The sequence below is a fragment of the Toxotes jaculatrix genome, chromosome 11 (assembly GCF_017976425.1).
Source record: "Toxotes jaculatrix isolate fToxJac2 chromosome 11, fToxJac2.pri, whole genome shotgun sequence".
Lineage (NCBI taxonomy): Eukaryota > Metazoa > Chordata > Actinopteri > Toxotidae > Toxotes > Toxotes jaculatrix.
This window is the reverse complement of record NC_054404.1, coordinates 778,448-799,543: the sequence shown is the minus strand read 5'-3', so window position 1 is coordinate 799,543 and position 21,096 is coordinate 778,448. Positions and strand designations below refer to the sequence as shown.

Below are 21,096 nucleotides of genomic sequence, written 5' to 3'. Positions count from 1 at the left end.
AGACCGAGCTCTCACCGTCTCATTTTCCTTCTCTGTTCCACTAATGGAGCAGAGGAGAAATCCACCATGGAGTCCAACAGCATTTTACTGAATCCCATTAAGTCCAAACCCACCACTGCATCTCATTAACTTAGTCAGTAACTAAAGCTATAACTTAAGTCTGAGTTCTGATCTGCGATCAGCTGTTGTTGCAGCAGAAGCCAGAAATCGTCCACAGGTTCAGTGGCAGCTGCTAAACGAATCCACGCAAACATTAATGAAGCCTGATGAACGCTGACGACCTGAAGTTCCAACCGGAACACAAAATACTGAAGACTGACTGAGGGTGATTGTTATGATGGTAACATTCCTCACAAACTAACTGATCCAGATCCAGAAGCTTCCATGAGAGATCTGTTAGTGCCAGAGCTGAATGAGTCCAGGAGTTTTACAGACCGGGAACCAGGTCCAAGATGGAACCAGCCATCAGTCCCTGACCCTTCTCTTGTTGGGTTGGACCGTGTTGGACACAGTGTCTCAGTGATAATAACACGTGGCAGGACCTTTGAACCTGTGCTCCTCAGTTCATTCATTAAAACAAAATAAGACACAACCCAGATTTTAAATGTCTTACCGTCGGCTCCGAGGGTCAGCAGGAGAGCGGCGGCCGTCACAGCCAAACAGAACGGGAGACCTGCCATCCTGCAACAGGACCGGACCGAGAGCAGACGGATCTGGGCCCAGGCTGCCCCGTGCTGCGTGATCAGGGAGCTTCTGATCAGCTGGTCAGCGTGTTGGACTGAGAGGAGACGGCCCAGTCCCGATAAACCTCTAATCCACAGCAGGAGCTTGAGCCGGCCTGAGGAGGCCTCAGAACTGGAGGACAGGCAGGAGGGATGGAGGAGGGAGACGACAAGGATGGGGGTGAGGTTTAGAGGGTGATATCACAATATCAGGTCCTCCTCTGTCTCACTGGCTCTTTGGGTCCAAAACCCTGAAGGAGGAGAAGAAACGTCGGTTAAACGTCAGCTGTGAACAGTGTGTCAGTGAACAGATACCATCACACACACAGTCCATCTAGCTGAAGAACATCAAACAGGGTCAGACACGTTCAAGCATCACAACAAAACACTTTTCAATACTTTTTTTAAGGAGCTGCTGTGATTAATCTTGTTTTTTAATCTTAGTTCCCCCAGTCTGAGTCCGTCCACTGAATTAATGCTGATCAACTCACTGCCCGTAAAAAGGCCTGCTGCTCACAGTTCACTGTGATGGTTTTAGATGTCTTTTGTCTGTCCAACAGTCCAAAACCCAGAGACATTCAGTTTACTGTCATGTGCAACTAAGAAAAGAATCAAAAGCATTTTTGCTCAGAAAATAAAGCGATGATTCGATTCAAAGAATTGTTGCTGATGAGTTTTCTGAAGATCAACTAATGGATTAATCAACAGTTCATTGCAGCTATAATCAAAATACACCAGGTCAGAGTCTCTGTGACTTAATCATTCTCTGCACAAAGAGAGGGATCACATCAAGCTGCTGTGACCCCCGACCTCCCCCCTCACCCACCCACAGGCCAGACACTGACCATCACTGTGTCTGTATGTGTGAGACACCAGAAGAGAAGGTGTAGAAATGAAGGGATGGAGAACAGTGGTTTGGTCGGGTGTCGGTTCTCCCCTTGCTCCCTCCCCCCTCAGCTTCATCACGTTTTGACCCGGTGACCCCTGCTGGCCCAGCGGAGGCTTCCAACCGTCCGACTAAATACCAAATTATTTGTCCAGGCACCGGCCCTGCGCAGCGCTAATAACAGCATGTCACAATTAGTGGGCGCCAAGAGGGGAGGGGGGGCGGACGATGTGGGAGCGGCGTCTGTCACTTTTCATTTGCCCAGGGGCACAAAGAGGTCCAACCTGTGACCCACTTTTCACACATCTCTGACTGAGGAGGCAGAGGACAAAGACACACACAGGACGCTGTACAGGAGAGAGAGTGTGTGTGTGTGTGTGTGTGTGTGTGTAAGAGACTGCAGGTGAAACTGTAGTGGGGTCCAGTCCACAGACACTGCAGCCTGTGCCACAGTCACAGACTCACAGTCACAGACCCACAGTCACAGACCCACAGTCACAGACCCACAGTCACAGACTCACAGTCACAGACCCACAGTCACACACCCACAGTCACAGACCCACAGTCACAGACCCACAGTCACAGACCCACAGCAGTTTATGATCCTGTGACAGGGTCGTACAGCTCTCTGACGTTCTCTGCTCTACATGTCTGATAACATGTTGTTTTGGTAAAACTCGATCATGTACATTTTCCAGGATTTTAAAATAACACACACCGACGGATCGGGAGAGCCAACAGGATAACAGCGCTGTTTCCTGAAGAGCTGAATCTGTGAAACCTGGACCCAGGTGTCCCCAGGTGTCCCCAGGTGTATACCTGTGGTGACAGGCATCAGGTACCAGATTCACAGAGACAGAACAGCCACACTCTCAGTCCTGGTTTCAGGCGCATCAATGCTTTATTTACTAAAAGACTGATTTATATTAATATGCAGCTTTTTACCTGTGCAGGCTCCTGAGCTGCACTGATGTCCTCCTGGTTTACATGACAGTGTGTGTGTGTGTGTGTTACCATTGTTGTGTTTTTATATGTTGTTGTTTATCTTCTGTTACCTTCCACAGGCGACTGAGCCTGTTGCTCTCTCTCTCTTTCTTTCCATCCATCTCTCCATCTGCTGTTTTTTTTGTATAATTCATGTCAGGGGGAAATACAGTCAGATCCCATGATGCAGCACAGCTCAAAGTGTCACATGCTGCTTTCTGTTTCCTCAAATGGTCAAAAAAACTCTACCTCCCATCTGTTTGTCATTATATCCCAGAAATACTAATTAATTAAAAATACACCTATGACTTAACCAATTAAAAAAATCATCTTACTCTACAGCACTGCTAAAGTGAACACCTGTTCATTGTGAGCCGCTGAGGTTCGTAGCTGCTGTGGCAGCAGTGAGTGTTTGCTACAGGACAGCAGGACTGAACTGCCTCCTGCTGCACAAACCACAGCCACGATGATCCCACGTTTACCACACGTCTGCTAACAGCCCACGCTCAGGTGCTGTAAAACCACCTTACAGGTAACAACACGGCCGACAACAGTGAAACGCAAGACTTTTAAATACCTTTGAAAAATGAATTCAATGCTTCGAAAGACATTTCATGAGCTGCAGACTCTGAGTCACAGGCAAACATTTCCAAATCCACCAGAACTGATAAGGACCAAGAGAGTGTGTGTGTGTGTGTGTGTGTGTCTGTGGAACTGCATGTGAGAGAAGGAGTGTGTACGAGGGAGCTACAGAAACACACACACACACACACTTGTCTGTGTGTTGGCGTCACTGTGTCGTTCACAGAAAGTGGAAGAATCTTCACCTCGCTGCCACAACAAAAACCTGAAGTTTGTTTTTTTTGTCTTTTCGCTCCATTTAGAGACCAACAACAACAACAACAACAACAACAACAACAACAACAACAACAACAGCAGCAGCAGCAGCAGCAGCAGCTCGGAGAGATAACACAAACAAAGACACATTCAGACAGAGGGAGGGAGGGAAGGCAAGACGAGGCAGGCTCAGGAAGGACCGTCTGTTGTGAGCCCCCACGACAGGAAGCATGCCTCCTCCCTCCTCCCATCTTCTTCACACACACCCTTCCTAAATCACCCAACACATCCACTTCCCTTTGAAAACACAAGGTAAGATGACTGCACACACACACACACACAACGCGTGACTGACACAGACTCGCAGCTGAACTACTCAGAAACACAGACCGCCACACTGAAGGCTGAGAATCATCAGTCACCTATTAAACCGCACACAGACAGAAAACACAACACACAGAGCCAGATTCTCCAGGAGCTAAACTCTGCAGGTGTCAGGTAACTTTCACTCCTCCTCCTCCTCCTCCTCCTCCTCCTCCTCCTCCTCCTCCTCCTCCTCCTCCTCCTCCTCCTCCTCCTCCTCCTCCCAGTCGTGTTCAGACTCGTCTGATCCTTCGTCTGTTTCTCAGTCAAACAACAAGCTCCTTCTTCCCCATCAGAAGGAAACAGAGCGACGCAGCGATTCTGTTTGGAGCTGATTTCAGTGACTCGTCTTCTTGTGACACTTTAGGATAAACAGGCGGTTTTGTCACGATGACTGACACAAAAATAAAAACGCTCACATTTTTAAAGTACTTTTCCTTCATTTCAGAAATGCATCGGTGGAAAGTAACTGCTACATTTAATAAAGTACTGCAATTACATATAATTCAGAGGTACTTTCATTCTCCTCCTCTGAAGTCCTGAGGGAAACACTGCATTTATCTGACAGCTGGAGTTACGAGCTACTTTTCATATCTTTCACTTTTATATGATAAACTTAAAAGCTGCTAAAGATTAAACCAGCGTTTACAAACCTGTTTGGCTTTTGATACCTCCACAAAAAAAGGTCTGTGTGCTGTTACGTCTCATTGTCATGTTTCACGTGTCCATTGGATGTTAGGTCACTTCCACTGACCGACACATCAGAGCTTTGTTCTTTCGTCTTTCCTCTCCCATCAATCATCTGACGCCCCCTCAGATTCATCTGCTGACCCTTCGGAGGGGACTGGGAACCAGTGTCAGTACAGGAAGAACTGTTACTGTGGTACTGTAATGACAGGAAGTACTGTAGTACTGTCTTTAAATTATAACGGAGTACTCTGACTTAAAGCTACTGGTACTTTTACTCAAGGAGCTAAATACTTGACCATTCCAGTGCAGGTCAGACAGCACTGCTGACTTCTGGTACCTGCTCAGTTACGCTCTGAGATGATCATGAGACAAATGTCCGTCACAAGTTCACGGTGACGTCTTCATATGTTTTTTTCCTGAGCAACAGTCAAACCTCCAAAAGACTGAAATGTAATATTGGTTTTTGGTTAATGAACTAATCAATTAATAAACTAATAATTTCAGCTCTAATATAAATAAAGGTCTGATGTGCACTGAAGTGGCTCAGTATTAACAAAGGTTTGATATGAATCAGCGCTCAGGCACACAGACTTTCCCTCACGCCAGTCTGATGTGTACTGGAGGCTGTGGGATTCAAACCTGTGTCCTCGTCCTGTCTTGTCTCCGTCCTCAGTTAGCAGTGGTTAATGTAGCGTAGCTGCTTTGCTAGGACGTGACATCAGAGTCTTAGAGGAGGAACATTCAGCGTGACGGGAATGAAAGGAGGTATTGTTAGTGGTCCCACCTGTAGAGAATAAACCACCCTTATAGGGAACCGCTGAGCCATAGCCAGCCCCCCCCCCCAGGGGAAGGAATTTGAGGTCACACCTCTCCAGGGATGCTGGGAAATTTGGTGGAATAGAAACCGAAGCAGTGGGTTAAGACTTGCAGAAGAAACAGAGCTCTTTAAAGGCTTTTATGGAAGCTGTCTGCTTCTGGGTATAATAACTTTTCATTTGGCTGCAGAGGTAACTGGCTATAAAAACTATTATGTAAAATAATATTACAGTGCCATGGCTGGTGGCTCCTACAGCAGACTGCATGAAGGGTTCAATAAAGGAAACACACTATGTTATACTGTGATTACTTTTATTATTACTAGGATTAGTCTCATTTCTAACTACAGCCCATGGATTTGTTTTGGCCAATTTAAAGCAGAGCAAGGCACTAACACTGCACGGGTTAGAGGTTCAATTCCCACAAGGGCTATAGTAAGATATTCTTTAATACTGGTGCCAGGAAAACTCTGAACTGGTTTGGTACATGACCAGAAAAGCGTAACCCAATGAGACTGAAGGAGCGGCAGCGCGGCTGCCGTCACGGCGGACAGAGGTGAGCGGATGGGCGCACAGCTGGGTGTGAAGGCAGCTGTACATGTAAGTTATGATCACATTTAAAAATAAATTAGACTGTCCTTCAACCAAGGCAGAGCCTTCCACCAAATCTGATCCCAGATCTGTGCTTAGCCAAAGTGTTCACTCCTCGTCTCCACATCTGATTTACAAACATTACAGCTCCTCAAAAAAAAAAAAAAGTTAAAATGCTGTAAGCTGACACTGGAGCTAGCCTGGGAGGGGGAGCCGGGGGAGGTGCAGGCATTAATAATCCATCCCTAATATCCCCCCGCCCCCCCCTGGATGGACTGCAGCATCAGGGGCCAGACATCAATAATCAAGCCTTAATGTGTCTCCTCTTCCTGCTCTGGACGAACGGCGGCAGACTAAATAAACGACGCAGAGGCCTGATTGGAGGACCAGCAGAGACCTACAGTTCCTGAGCTCCACAAATAAATGCAGTAATGAGGGAGATTGGGATCGGTGCTGGTGCTGGTGCACAATATTATCTACTGTTCCATCCCCAGCTTCTCATCTGCCCAGCTGTGCACATCTTTGGGCTGTGAGTGAATGTGATTTCAATTTACTGAGTAGTGGAAAATGTCCCAACAGTCTCATAGGACTCAAAGCAATGTCTTCAAATGTCCTTTTAATCCAAAGACATTCTGTTTACAGTCATATGAAACAGAAAGAAAAAAAACAACAACGATTCAATCATCAGAATAACGAAGTTAACTTTCTGTCAGTGACTAATTGTTGCAGCTCCAAATTGTTATACATTATTTATATACTAACTGATTTCTGGGCTCATCCAGTGGATTAAAACGCAGAATATCACCTTTATAATGTTTGGACTGCTCTTCCTTTCCACCTCTTCATCTGTCTCTCCACACATTCCCCTCTCCATTCCTGTCTCTCCCTCCCCCTCTCACTTCACTCCCTTTTTTCCTCATCTTACCTCCCCTTTCTTCCCTCATTCTCCATTTCCAGTTCTTTCTCTGTTTCCCTTCCCCAGTTTTCCATCTCCCTCCTCCTCCTCTCCCTGCTGCTTCTCATTTCTCCTCTCCTCTCTTGTTCCCCTCTCTCCCTCCATCTTGGCCCCGTTCCCCGTCCCCTCCAGGGGCCCCTCCTTGCAGGCGGGCCTCTGGGTGCTGCAGCAGCCTCCCGTTGGTGTCGGCGCCCTGCCCGACATGCCTTTCAGGGCCTGGGAGACTGCAGGCCAGACTTTCTGGCTCCACTGCCATTGTTTGCTTGGCTGCTCTGCGCCTCATCCCCAGCGATGGATTAGCATAAGAATACCCAGAATACCCTGAGCCACAGTGAGCGGCGCTGCGGGCTTCTTCCTCCCTCATCTTCTGCCTTCTGTTTATCCTTCATCCCAATCTTCCTCTTCTTCATCCTCCTCCTTTATTTAATCCCCAAATTTATCTCAAATGCTCTTTTCCTACAGTGGAGTTTGTTAATGACACATTCAGAGGAGGATTTTTAAACCATCTTGAACAGAGAAGCAGGAATTTCTCATTTTGGTGGCCACACTGGGAATTGAACCCACAACCCTCTTGTGTGTCTTGCTTCATTTAGGGATTTAAGAGACAGGAACCTATAATAATTTTGATTAATAGCTTAATTATTTAGTCATTTATCATAAGCACCAAATATTTCCTGGTTTCAGCTTCGTGAATGTGAGGAATTCAGACAAAAAAACTGCGATGGACATTTTTTCACCGTTTCCTGACATTTTACAGAAACAAAGAAAGAAAAAAAATAATCTGGCTGTGACTCTTATTAATTTAAATTAAATTGCATTTGTCAGGTGAGACAGGCTTAAAGCAGCACAGCCGTTTTTAGTGGAGCGATCTCAGAGGGAATCGGACTCCAGACCCCAGCAGTATTTGAGGCATGTTTTAGCTGCTCAGCTGTAAACACACAACCTCATCTTGTTTATTTGTGTGCGTCAGACAGAGAGTGGGCAGAAGTGAAGTCTAATTTCATTAGAGCCTGACAGAAGATGTGCTGAGCAGCTGCAGCTACAAACAGCAGGAGGAAGATTTGCTTTCTTGTGTTACAGCAGCACAGATTAACCTTCATCTCAGGTTTAAGGTCCCACACGTCGAGCGATTAACGATAAACTGCATCAGCTAGTTCATATCAATATGAACCAATTTCTGATTGTTAATAAGCTATCAATACCGGTGCTGATGCTGTCAGACTCAAACCCGCCGTGTTCCAGCTCCAGAGGTGCTGGGCCGCCCCGCAGACTCTCCACGACACAGACAGACATCGGGTCTGGTCACACAGTAATAAAAGTAATAAAGCAGTTTGGTGTGGGTCAGACCCTGAAGGTGTTTTTAATCACTCTAATCGCCATAGAAACAGGTCCATCCATCACTGGCACAGTGTCGCCTTTGTCCCGCAGCTGAGTCATAAAACAAATACACTCAGACCATAAAAACAACATTATCATCATAAATCACACTGATGAGTGGAGTGGGCAAAGGGAGGTTCCCAACACAACCCTCCCAGTTAAACCAGTTAGCTCCTGCTGCTAGGGACACCTAAAACCAATGTCTCTGCTTCAATCTGAGCTTTTTAAAGAGGAGGTCAGAAGCATAATCCATAACACACACAGTCATACAACACCTGCAGGGCTGCAGCTAACAGTCTCCATTACTGATTAATCTGAAGATCGTTTCCCTGATTAATCAAGTAATCGTCTTTTAAATGTCAGAAAAAAAATTAACACACTTCTACATTTTCTCCCCGTGTTCAGGCGCTAATGCCCTTTTACTCTGAGCTGTGCTTAAAAAACCTCTGATGTTGCCCCAGCTCGGAGCTGCCCCAGCCAGCCCCCTCCTTCTCCACTGACTCCATATCACTGCTTTTCCTGTCCTACTCCAACTGTTGCTGGAATGTGGGAACCAGGTAATGGAAAATACACAGTGCACACACACTCTTTGTACATCTATCTTTGTAAGGACACTCACTGACATAATACATCCCCTAACCCTAACCTAACCTAACCCTACCCAAACCTAAACCCAGTTCTAACCTGAACCCTAAAACCAAGTCTAAACCCTCCAACAGATCAGTGAACTCAAACGGAACCAGATGGACCGGACTGGACATTACACACACACACACACACACACACACACACACACACACACACAGACACAGACACAGACACACACACAGACAGACACACACACACACACACACACACACACACACACACACACACACACACACACAGACACAGACACACACACACACACTTCACCCCACCAGCTCCCTGCTACAAAATCTGTGTAGGTTCCGACTAGAGCAGGTCACTGTCCAGAGAGTTCACAGTTCACTCGCTCTACCAAGGCACCGCCACTCGCCACTCGCCGCTCGCCGCTCGCCAAAACCAAGCGGAGTATTTCCGCCTGGCACAGAAAACCTCCCGTGCTGCATGTGTGAAAGAACACGCACAGTTCGGACAATGACAAGAAAACAGCTTGTGAGAACAACAGCTATGATCTGTGTACTAAGCCTGTCGTCCTCACGCTGAGCTGGTCGAGTTCCCGCCCTCGTGTGCCGTCAGTCATTTTTAACCAACCATCCTCTAACCTGAGTCTGAGGTCACCGGAGTTTGAACAGCCTCCAGATCCAACCGCACTCTGATGCTCAACGCTTCTTTCTGGTGGATTTTCTGTTTTGCAAATGTCATTTTCTGCCCCAGCTGCTGCAGCAGCCGCCAGCAGGCCGCACTGGTCTGATCCCAGTATGAGGGAGTGGAAACTGGAGAGACTGGAGCTCAGACAACTTTCCCCAGAGACATAAAAACATAAAACTAAAATATAACTGTAATTGTAGCAGACAGAATATTGGCCCTGTGTGAGTGTGTGTTTATGAGTGTGTGTATGTGTGGGTGGTCTGGTCAGAGGCTGGACTCCGTGAAGGGAGACCGGATGGTTTCACCCACCGTGTTGCCTTGGAAACTACAGCCAGGCCACAGAGGCGCACACGGACGATACGACGATATAGGTGGTCCCGTGTGTTTGTCTGAGTGTGTTTCTGTGGGCGTGTGTGCGTGTATATGTTTGTGTGTAAAGAAGAAACAGAAAACACAAAGAAGAATAAACATAGGTGCAAATGAAGAAACAGAAAGTTATGGATGAACAACACAGGCTGAAAAAACAAAAAGGGAACATACAGAGAGAAGCAAAGGGAAAGACAGGCCGCGATCATGTGAGAGCAGACTGGACGATCCGGCAGGTACAGGATGGACCAGGATGGACCAGGTTTCAATGCTGACCTGCTCAAAATGTCCACTAACACCAGTCGAGGAGTTTGAAAGGACAGAGCTGAGTGACAAGTTCAGACAGGAAGAAGCATCTGATGTAAGACCACAAGAAGAGGGTGTGTTTTACTGTGTGTGTGTGTGTGTGTCAGAGCCCAGGCCACAGAGTGTGTGTCTACACCGCTGAGGTGTGTGTTCTCTGCCGTTTCAGGATCTGACTCCCGTCCAAACTCAGGGACACACGAGAGACGTTAAAATAAGACGGTCAGAAGTGAAACAGCAGAAGCTGAGATGTCCTGACTTTTAGTCTCGAGCATGTGTCAAACTCCAAAAACACTGGATCCCAGATTTCCCATAATGCAACCAGACAGCGTCAGGCCTGGTAAAAGCCTTCATCTTTCAAACTCCACACCTCAAGTTGTAACAGGATTTACATTATTTATGAACGCGCCGTCTCCAAGACCGAGCTGATCACTCCGGTTATTTAGTCCGACCTGACAAAGCATCTCCAAAGCCTCGGAGGACATCTCACAACAGCAGAGTCATCGATCAGTCGGTGGAAGAAAGTTCATCAGCAGCTGTTTTGATAATCGATTAACTGTTCAGGTTATATATATTATTTTAACAATTTCCCTCTGAAGGATGAATAAAGTCTATCTATCTATCTATCTATCTATCTATCTATCTATCTATCTATCTATCTATCTATCTATCTATCTATTCCTTCCACCAAAAACATACTTTAAATTCTGGCTGCAGCCTGTCCAACCAGAGGACAGGCCGGAGGGTTCCTATTTTTAGTATCACTGTAAAACTGGTCAGACACATCAGGCAGTAAGAAGCCGTGACACTGAAAACATGCAGGGAGAGGTTTTCATTGTGGTCTGATGAGCGGCAGCTCTACGTGACACCTTTATGAGTAAAATCAAGTTTTCCTTTAAACGATGAAATGATTCAAATTAAAACTTAAAATGTTTCTTCCAACACTAACACCTGCTCAGACGACGTCCGCCTTCTCTTTAAATGAGATTCGTAGTTTGTGGAGCAGAAGAAGAAGCAGCAGTGATCTGACTGAAAGCTCAACACAGCGGCTCATAAACCAGTCACAGGAGCGTCTGAGGAATTTATGACCCGACGGCAGAGTTTCTGATAAACAGCAGAAACCAAACAGTGCCGACCACTGAGGGAGCGTTCACTGAGCTGCAGTAAAGATAACACTCCGTCTCACAGGCTTATTTCTACATATTAATCACATCACAGCAGGGTTTTGTGTTTTAAATGCTTCCACTCATGTTTTAACACTTCCTGCTGCTACGAAACCTCTGGGAGGAACATTCAGAAGTCAGTGTGAGAAACAGGGATCTGCCATGAACCACTGACAGACACTCCTGTCCTCATTTTTACACCCGTCAACAGTTTCTGACAACTTCCAGACCCGGCCCGGCCCGAGCTGAGCCGATCCGGGTCGGGCTGCAGTGTGTGAGTGAGGCGTGCTGGGCGGCGGGGGCGGGGTCGCTGAGGGACATATGGGAGTGATTTTGAGCTGCAGACTGGCCGGCTCTGTTTGAAGGTCTGAAACAAAGGCAGCAATCTGCCACATTTCAACATAAAGTCACGTACGTCTGGAAAACCTGTCAACGACATCAAACTGCTGAGGAACAGCTGAATGCATCACAGCTCGTGGGCAGAGGCTGTGAGAGACATCGCGAGTCTGACTTTACCCTTAAAAACTCTGAAACTGAAAACAGCTGTTGACTCAACACGAGTTTGGAAGACTGAGACACAGCAGCTAAAGAAACTTTCAAAACTTTAGACTTTCACAATGGAAATGATTTTATTGAACTGTGTCATTTACAGCAGGAGTTCTGAGCCTTTGACCGAGTTTTAGGTCACAAATGCTGGACTTATGAAAACAGCTGTTATTTGCAGCTTCACTGAAAAGTCTAATGACCCCATCTGTGTTGTCATGTGAGTCAGTGCATTTAGGGCTGCAGCTGATAATGATTTTCATTACTCATAATGTGCCAGTTATTTTTGTGATTAATCGATTAAGCGTTTAGTCTCTGAAATGCCAAAGAATCCATCACAGCGTCTCAGAGTTTGACACAGAGAGAGTTAAACATCTGCACAAACAAGAAAATCCCTTTTTAAAGTTGGATATCAGGAGCGACCCGAGCCGACGGAGATGGAACACAACAAACCACCTCCACCGAGTAAACAGCACAGACTGCAGCACTGACAGCCAGGCTCCTTCACAAGCCTAAGGCGGTAACATTCGTTCAAACCCCAGCAGCAGCCACTCTGTCAGACCCAGACCCGTCGCTGTCTCTCACTTTATAAATATCATTTTTACTCATTTATACATTTTCATTTTTTCTGCTTATGTGTCCCGTGAATCTAAACACAGCTGCCGGCCCCAGTGAGCAGCAGCCAGTGTGCAATGTGTTGTCCTGTCCTGCTAAGCAAGGACACACACTCTTCCCTCATAAGAAGGCATGACTTCACCTTTTACACACATACAGACATAAACTCTAACACACATTACAGACGTTTTTCCTCAAACACTCCACCTTTAACGCACACTATTACACACACACACACACGCACGCACGCACACACAGAAACACACAGAAACACACAGAAACACACACACGCACGCACGCACACTTTCTCTTTGCACAACATTACTTCACCTATATCACACACACACAGATCCAGACGCAGCCTTCAGGCTCTATGTAATCAGCGCTCTTCCTGCTCTCCTGCACCGTGGTTATTAATCAAACCAGATGACAGCTCAAATGACCCAATCAGAGCCTGCAATTAAAAGCCAGGAAGCCTCCTGATTGGCCAGTGCTGCCTTCAGCCTCAGGGTCAAGGGTTAATCTCCTCAAAGAGCAGGAGAGGGGAGGGTGGATTGGATAATCAAGTTTTAAGGAGTAATCACCGGTGCCCATGCACAAAAAAATAATGTTTGCTTATGTTTTCTGTGTGTGTGTGTGTGTGTGTGTGTGTGTGTAACTCAATGGCAGCAGGAAGTCAACCAGTAATGTTTTTCATGTGACCACAATAAACATCCTGCAGACGTTACACACTGACTGCAGACAACTGAGCTGGAACAGTGTGTGTGTGTTTCCATACCTGACTGCTGGCTCCATGGCAGATCAGTGTGTGTGTCGGTGCACAGCTCCATGGGAAATGTAGTCTTGAAACAGAGGAAGCCGGGTCAGATCAGACCAGCATCGCAGCCGCCAACCTGAGACACAGAGACGAGGGAGAGAACATGCTGAGACGCTGCAGCACTCACCATCCAGCCCACACTCAGTGAGGACTGCTCCATGTCCATGATCACGCTGCTTATCTCACTGCTCTCTGCTCCACTTGGAGCAAGTTCAGATGACAAGAGCAGGAAAATCAACTCTGACATTTTCCTGTAAAGCGACCTACTTCAACATCCCGAACTGAAACAGAAGTGTGTGGTCAGAATCACAGCTGCCAGGTGTGATATCAGGTGAGACTGTAAGAAACAGAGCCCAGAGGTCTGGTACGACACGCTGCATGCACCTCTGGAAGAGTCGTACTTTGATATGAATGTAAAGAAGAAGCTGAAATGTTTGATGTTCACTCAGGGACCAGTGTCCCCCTTACAGACCAATGGAAACTGCTTTAATAAACAGACTCTTAGAACCCACTGTTCTCAACATCTCCTTGCATCCTATCACTGAGTCCTTGCATCCTCTTCATGCCTCTTTGCATCCTATCGCCATCTCCTTGAATCACATCATTGACTAATGCAACCTTTTTAAAGACCCCTCGAGGACTGATCAAATATTATATTAATATTAAATATTCTAAGGACACCCTTATGGACCAAGGAGCACCTTTTAAGACTCCTTGCATCCTCTCCAGTCCCCATAGTCCCCTCGAGGACCAACAGAATCACCTCAAAGACTCGCAGAACCTCCTCTAGGACCCCTGGACATGATTCTGCTCCACCATTAGATCGGTGTGGATGTGAGTGTGACTGTGGCTCGCTGCTGTTTGCGAGGAGATAAGTGGAGCAGTGAGGCCGACAGCCGGAGCGTCCTCCTCGTCCCCCTCCAACACAGAAGCCTTTTTATTTGACAGCACAGGGCTCCTCAAAGGAGGCTTTATTTAGTCAGGGAGGCAGACGTCAGGGGAGTGAGTTAATATTCACTCTCAGAGAGCAGAGAGTCAACCAGCAGCCGGTGTTTTAGAGTCTGAGCAGAGACGCTGCCGACAGAACAGGAAGCTGTGCACACAGCAGCCGAACTAACAAAATAAAACGGGACAGTTTAACACGGCTACTCCTAACACGAACACTACTGCTGCCTTTGTTAGAGATGTTATTACAAACAGAGACTACGGCCACTGGCTGATATGTTGGTTGCAACTCAAAATACTTTTATAATATACAATTATAATTTTGCTTTTAAGAACCAGGTGTGGAGCTAATGATGCAAAGTTTGTCCTGATGGTGGCGCTGGAGGAAAGCTCGTGGGGTCACTAAACTCTGCAGGTTCATCCTCAGGAGAGCAGGAGCTTTCAGAGTAAAAGCTGTTGAGATATCTCACTCTGGGCTGAAGCTTAACATCAACATTGTAGGTTACAAGAGCATGAAATCGCACTCTTGAGGTCAAAGGTCGAGGTCAGCAGTGAGACGCAGCTCTTCAGAAGGGTGTGGTGAGTGAGGACATTTAGTTAGGACCAGGGAACTGTCAGTGAGTGTCCTCACAAAGATAGAAGAGCGAGCTGGTGTGTGGGACAGAGTGTTGGGAGCTCCACCCCACGGGATAAAAAAAAAACAAAAAAAAACAAAACGAGTAGCGGTGGGGATTCAGCTGCTGAGTTATTATAGAACAGACGAGGAGAAAATAGATGTCCGAAGACGGGGGCTGAGAGCGGTCACAAGGTTGGCAAAAAAACAGCTGCTGCTGCCTCCACACACACACACACACACACACACACACACACACACACACACACACACACAGAAAGAAAGAAAGAAACACACCTCTTTTATGGAGGAGGAGGCGGTGCCAAGAAAAAGAGACAGACGGAGGGAAAAACAGATCCTGCTCTCCCACACACGAGGACGGACCGGAGTGAAACACAGCTCTGCTTTCCATCCAACTATTTTTAAGTGAACTATGATGAATTCTAACAGCTGAGTGGAAACAGCAGAAAGCAGCAGGGAAAGAACTTCCTCAGCACGGCACAGAGGTTTTCCCACCTCAGGAGGAAATGTTTGGGCTGAAATTTAAATTTAGCAAAGATTATGCCAAGAAAGAGGAGAGAGGAGAAGAGAAGAGAGGAGAAGAGAGGAGAAGAGAAGAGAGGAGAAGAGAGGAGAAGAGAGGAGAAGAGAGGAGAAACATTTCTGTCGAATGAATCATGCTGTTCATTTGCTCACACTGTTCAACACCAGGGCTGGGCCATCTGCCGTCACCAATGCCTCACACTCCTACGTCTATATTATTACCTATTCTCGATCACTGCAGATATATTGCAATCAAAGTACGTCAGCCAACACATGACAAGGATCAGAAATACAGAAAGGCCAAACAAACACTGAACTAGCTTTCTCCAGCAGAGCGGAGATTATTGTTTACACTGTAAAATATCCTGCAGTACACGGGTCTCAGAAACACAGAGGAAACAGTGACTGATCATTGATCACCATACGATACGATCACGTTACCATAATTAAATCAGAGCAAACCTTTTACATGTGGGGAGACGATTAATGGCAGTTTACCAGCAGTATCGCCGGAGCCCAGAGAGAAGCTTTCAAACTGCTCACTGAGTCCAGATAACAACGCAAACACCCGAAGAAACTCCGTTTACCAGCTGCAGTCTGTGAGCTCCATGATTCGTTCTCTGTCTGCGGTCTGCTCAGAGTTAGGGAAAACGGGTTTTGATGCTCTGGAAGTCTTTAAAAGTTCATCCTGTGTCTTAATATCATAAATGATTTCTGCACCAGCTGACGCTAAAGATGGTTCTTCACAAATGTCAAACTCCTCTTTACTTTATGTCACGTTGAAGTCACTTTACTCGACTCGGCTCGCCTGATGTAAATTCATAACATCTCACGTTCTGTCTTAGTGACATTTTATACTTTTGCTCAACTGGAAAATGAGTGAAAGAGGAAAACGAAAGTGGGAGGAAAGTGAGAAGAGAAACAGCAGATAACAGCAGAAGCTTTATTTCCACCCACTGACAACGTTCAAACTTTTAAAATGTCAATATTAAAACAAACTAATTTTCCGTAAGCTCAGTGGAAATAAACACATCTGCTGCTGTGTCAAAAAGTAAAACCACACAGGTAACATGAAAAGCCTTTCACAGATTTCTGATCTTTGATCATATAATATATATAACATATATTCAGCTTTTACTTCTCTCAGTGTTTAAAAAAAAATCTGGAGCTTAAACTTCAGAATATTAATCTTTTTTCCATTAATCTTCGTCTCTATAAAATCTTTTTAAAATGTCATACAGAGAGCTCAAGGTGAAGCCTTCGAAAAGCCAAACAATAAACTTACAATCACAGAAAATCAAGAAAAGCATCAGATCCAAACGTTAGAGAATCTGAAACAAGCAAATGTTTGGCATGTATGCAGAATATAGAACTTCAAAGATTATTCTATCATCGAACTGATGCATATGTATGCATATATAAAGTAATTTCTGTCAATCAGTGAATCATACTCGGAGTCTTCACTGCAGCTGTGGTAAATAAAGAAGAAAACAGTGCACAGGAGGAATGAGAGGCGTGTTTCAGGAACTGAAAATGGCCTTGGATGGATGTTTTCATTTCACACAAAACTTTTTTACCTTTTCCACAATTTAAAGTTTAAAGTACTGTTTCTGGATAATTAGCACAGCACAGCTGAAATCAGTCAAACGACATTAAACCCAGCCTTGGATCTGAGCTGCATGTCCCCCTCATCCTTCTCTCTCTACTATCAAATTAAAAGCAAAATGTCTAAGAAGTGGCTACGCACGAGATGTATGAGACGTATGAGATGTATGAGACGTATGAGACGTATGAGACGTATGAGACAGATGAGACAGATGACAGGCCTCACTCTGAGTGAGTCCCCTGTGTTCCTTCAGCAGCAGGCTGGCCTCTGTGGAAGCTGCAGTAACGTCGCTCTGGGCTGTTTACACTCAGAAACAGAGCAACCAGCGATTTAAAGGAAACCAAACAGTGTGAGAGCGACGCAGGGCGACAGGAAGCAGAGGAAACATCACCACTTACACACTCACTTCATCTCCACTGGACACTTCTGCTTTCTCACACTCACTTCTCTGTTCTTAAATCCATCCTTTCTGCCTCCACACTGTAAATCTCTGAGCAAACAAAAGGCTGGTTATTTCAAAGTTGTCTGTAGTGTCTGTGCAGTAAACCTGAGCTGCTTTATTCAGACAAAAGTCAGAAGTTTAACCAGCCGTCAGTTTGGCAGCTGAGCTGTGGCAGAGTTCAACATCTGTTCTGAAGCGTGGTACTGCTCTGAGCTCTAAATTCCAGTGATGGAAGCGACATGTCAGGCGAAGGTGTGAAACCACAGACTGAGGGGGAAGCTGTGAAACCAGTCCTGACATCAGGTGGGTTATGCAGAGGTATGCAGGCTGTGACGGGGCAGACACACACAGACACACACAGAGGCTGACGGACGGCAGAGCTCCAGGATGAAAACACTGGCTCACACTCTGCAGCTTGCTCTCTGAGCTGTGAGGTTTATCAGCCGTGGAGACAGAACACACACCGTCTCACTGCACTGCTGCATCTCTGCTTTGTGTTCAGTTCTTTTCACTGTTTTATACTAATGTACATTCATATAAAACAAAAATATACTAATGTACATTCATATAAAACAAGGTCTGGAGTCTTGGCAGAACAAAACATGCTGGACTTTGTGAAGCTGTGATGATCAACAGTCGGGCCTGACGTGTAAAATAATACTATAACTATGTTTAATGACCGACTTTTAACGGTCACACCAACGCTTACAGAGACTGGATCAACAGTTTCACAAAAACCACACCCCCTTTAATCCATTAACCCCTCCTGCAGTAAAGACAGGTATAACCATGACCACGAAGGCCAAAACACTGGACTCACACGCTCCTCAGTCCAATAAAAGCATGTTGTTGCATCATTTTACTGTGTGTCGCTAACAGGACCTCCAGCCTAACCTGTGCAGGCCTTGCAGAGACTGTGTGTGTGGCGGTTCGGGTGCACGGCGGGCTGGACGCTGGCAGGAAGTGGAAGCGAAGCGTTCAGATCCTGATCGCAGCGGTTAAAGCCGGCGGCCTTTGCAAAACCAACAGAGGAAGACGAGAGCAGAGGGACGAGTGTGGAGCCTGGGGAGAGAGACTAATGCCATCAAAGTCAACCAGCAGCCAGAGCTAATTGAAATTAAAGACCAGAAACGAGGAGACGGGGAGGGAGGGAGGGAGCGGTGCTGCATTCACAGGAGCCCAGGCGGAGTGGGAAAACTCAGTGATGAGGTTTGTTTGCTGGACTGATGTTTCCTCCTGGCTGCAGCCTGCAGGACAGCCAAGAACACAGAGCCACCTCCTGCTGAGTACAGTTTGGCCTGAAAACCATCCTGCTGCAGTTTACCAGCCAACCACGGCGGCTCCGCCGGACGGCCTGTTCCCCCACAGACACACGGTGAATAAAAAGTGTGGATTCACAGAAATAATCCTTCTGTCAACACAGCATCTTGGATTTAAACCTCCCCTCTTACCAAGTTCTGACAGCTGTGGCAGAACAGGGCTCTGAACGATGGGGTCATTACTCTGCTCATCTCTCTTCACCAAAACATTCAAACTGTGTTTAGAGCCCAAATAATGAACTGATTAACTGCACACACTCAACATGCAGAGCCTCAGACCACTAACACAACACCTGGCCTCACGTCAGTGATCACGCTGAGGCCAGTGAGACAGTCTAATCCAGGTAGGGAGGAGACGGCTCTGTTAGTGGCAACATGACAGGAGGTCAGGGAGGAGGAGTCAGGGGTCAGGGGTCAGGATGGAGGTCAGGGGCCACTGTCACTTCAGAGGGATCACTGCCCCCATCAGGCAGGAGGATTCCTGAGAAAAGCAAATCCCCTCCAAGACTGAGGAAGGAACTCTACACGTCCAGGACACCTGAAGGAGTGAAGACCTCCATGTGCTTTGGTTCAGTTTGAGTGTTCCTAACATTCTGACTTAAAGAACCGCAGATGTGCTTGGGTTCTCCTGTTTGTGGAGGAAACCATTCCACTTTTAATTCAAGCTATTTATTTGACTTTGATGAATGACAGAGTTTTGAGCTTCTTAACAACTCGTGTTTCTGTGTCTCCATATAATCTGGACAGATTTCTTTAATGGCACCACGACATTTGGAACTGATTTTAGATAATTAAGCTTTGTACTGTTGTTTAATTAACTATAGAATAATTATGTATGGTACACCTGAGTTCAGTGAACACTAAAGCAGAGAGTTTTATAGTTCTATCAATTAATTTCCAGATTACACAAACAAATAATTGTTTATTTTATAAACAGCCAGTAAACACGGACAACGCTTAATAAATATATTGTTTTATGTAGTGTAATTCACAGTCACATGTCAGGTTGGTTGGTGCTGTAAACGTGTGTCCGTCCCACGTTCCACTGAGCACAAACCGACTTCCCGGAGACAAACACTGGATACGGCTGCAGCTGAAGCACAGCTACAGTGACGTACTACAGTCAGACTGCTCTGAGCCTTGTTCTGTGGTGTGGTTTTGTTGTGAAAGCCAACAGAGCACTGTTACAAACACTATATAAAGATCTGATTCCGCTCCTGCAGTTTGGCGAACCCTTCAGATTCGTGAACTCGTCAGGAATGCAGTGCTCTTCACTGCTGTCACATGACCACGCAGAAGCACACACAACCACAAATAATCTCATTTTCACAGCGGGTGAAGAAAAAAGAGGCAGGTTTGAGTGGAAGTGCAGGCGACCACAGCGTGCAGCCGCGACAGACTCCGTCCCCACTTCCTCTGTCACAATAAGACAATGTTTTCTGTCCAACCATCGAGCCAACAGGAACGTCCTGCTACCACTGTGGTGAGGCCATCTGAATTATTCACTGGGATGGGCTGGGTGTATTTAAAGCAGAGATCAATACCATTAAAGGACAACTGGAGCCGCTGGAGGCGGTGAACATGGAGGCTGCTTCGACCTTCAGCTGAAGTCAGGGCAGAGAAGGAAGCATCGCAGAAAGAACCGTTTGATTGGCTGCAAAAACTGAAGCGTGGCGTGAAAACATAAAACTACGGAGTGACTGTGCGACCAGGGTCAGGACTGCACGGCCTGTAACCTGGGCCCTGGTGAAAGGCGCTGTGTGACAGCAGAGGTCTGCTCATTCTCCATGAACATTCAGCAGGGGTGTGCTGTGTGAGGAGCAGGACACAGTGTGAAGATTCACTGCACAGCTGCAAAGTATTTTCCTGTTGATCGACTAATGGATTAATCAGCTAATCGTTTCAGTTAGAGGCAGACAGACAGAGCAGCCCTGTGTGACCGGCCCAGGAGCAAATATCCACAGGGTAAAGTTGTGTTAACACCCTGGATCTTTGGAAACGAACCACAGAGGCACACTGATCACTGCCAGAGCGGCAACGGTCCGTCAAGAGATTCTTTAGTTAATCAAAAACATTGGTGCCCGACTAACGGTCAATTAATCGATTAACAATTCGTCAGTTAAAAACAAACCTTTTACGGTGACTGTTTAAAGTCACTCTTTGAGAATAAACTGGCAAACAGCTTCTGAGATGTGAGAATTTTCTGTTTTAATAAACTGAACGTTCCTGTGCTTTGGGCAGTTGGTTTGCTGATGGTCTACGTTCCCTGACTGATTAATCGTAGTTACAGTAAGCTGCAGTCCTGACA

General features: G+C 46.2%; 1 protein-coding gene across 1 annotated transcript in view; it reads right to left on the bottom strand.

Annotated features, from left to right (window-relative positions):
• The window catches only part of bmpr1aa (bone morphogenetic protein receptor, type IAa), a 37,840-nt gene that overhangs the window by 10,229 nt on the left and 6,515 nt on the right, over positions 1-21,096 (bottom strand). The window contains exons 2-3 of the mRNA XM_041049255.1: positions 13,282-13,396; positions 614-973 (exon numbers count right to left, since the gene is read on the bottom strand). Of these exons, the coding sequence (XP_040905189.1) occupies positions 614-680 (67 nt within the window). The 5' untranslated portion in view covers positions 681-973; positions 13,282-13,396. The remainder of the gene's footprint in view (positions 1-613; positions 974-13,281; positions 13,397-21,096) is intronic.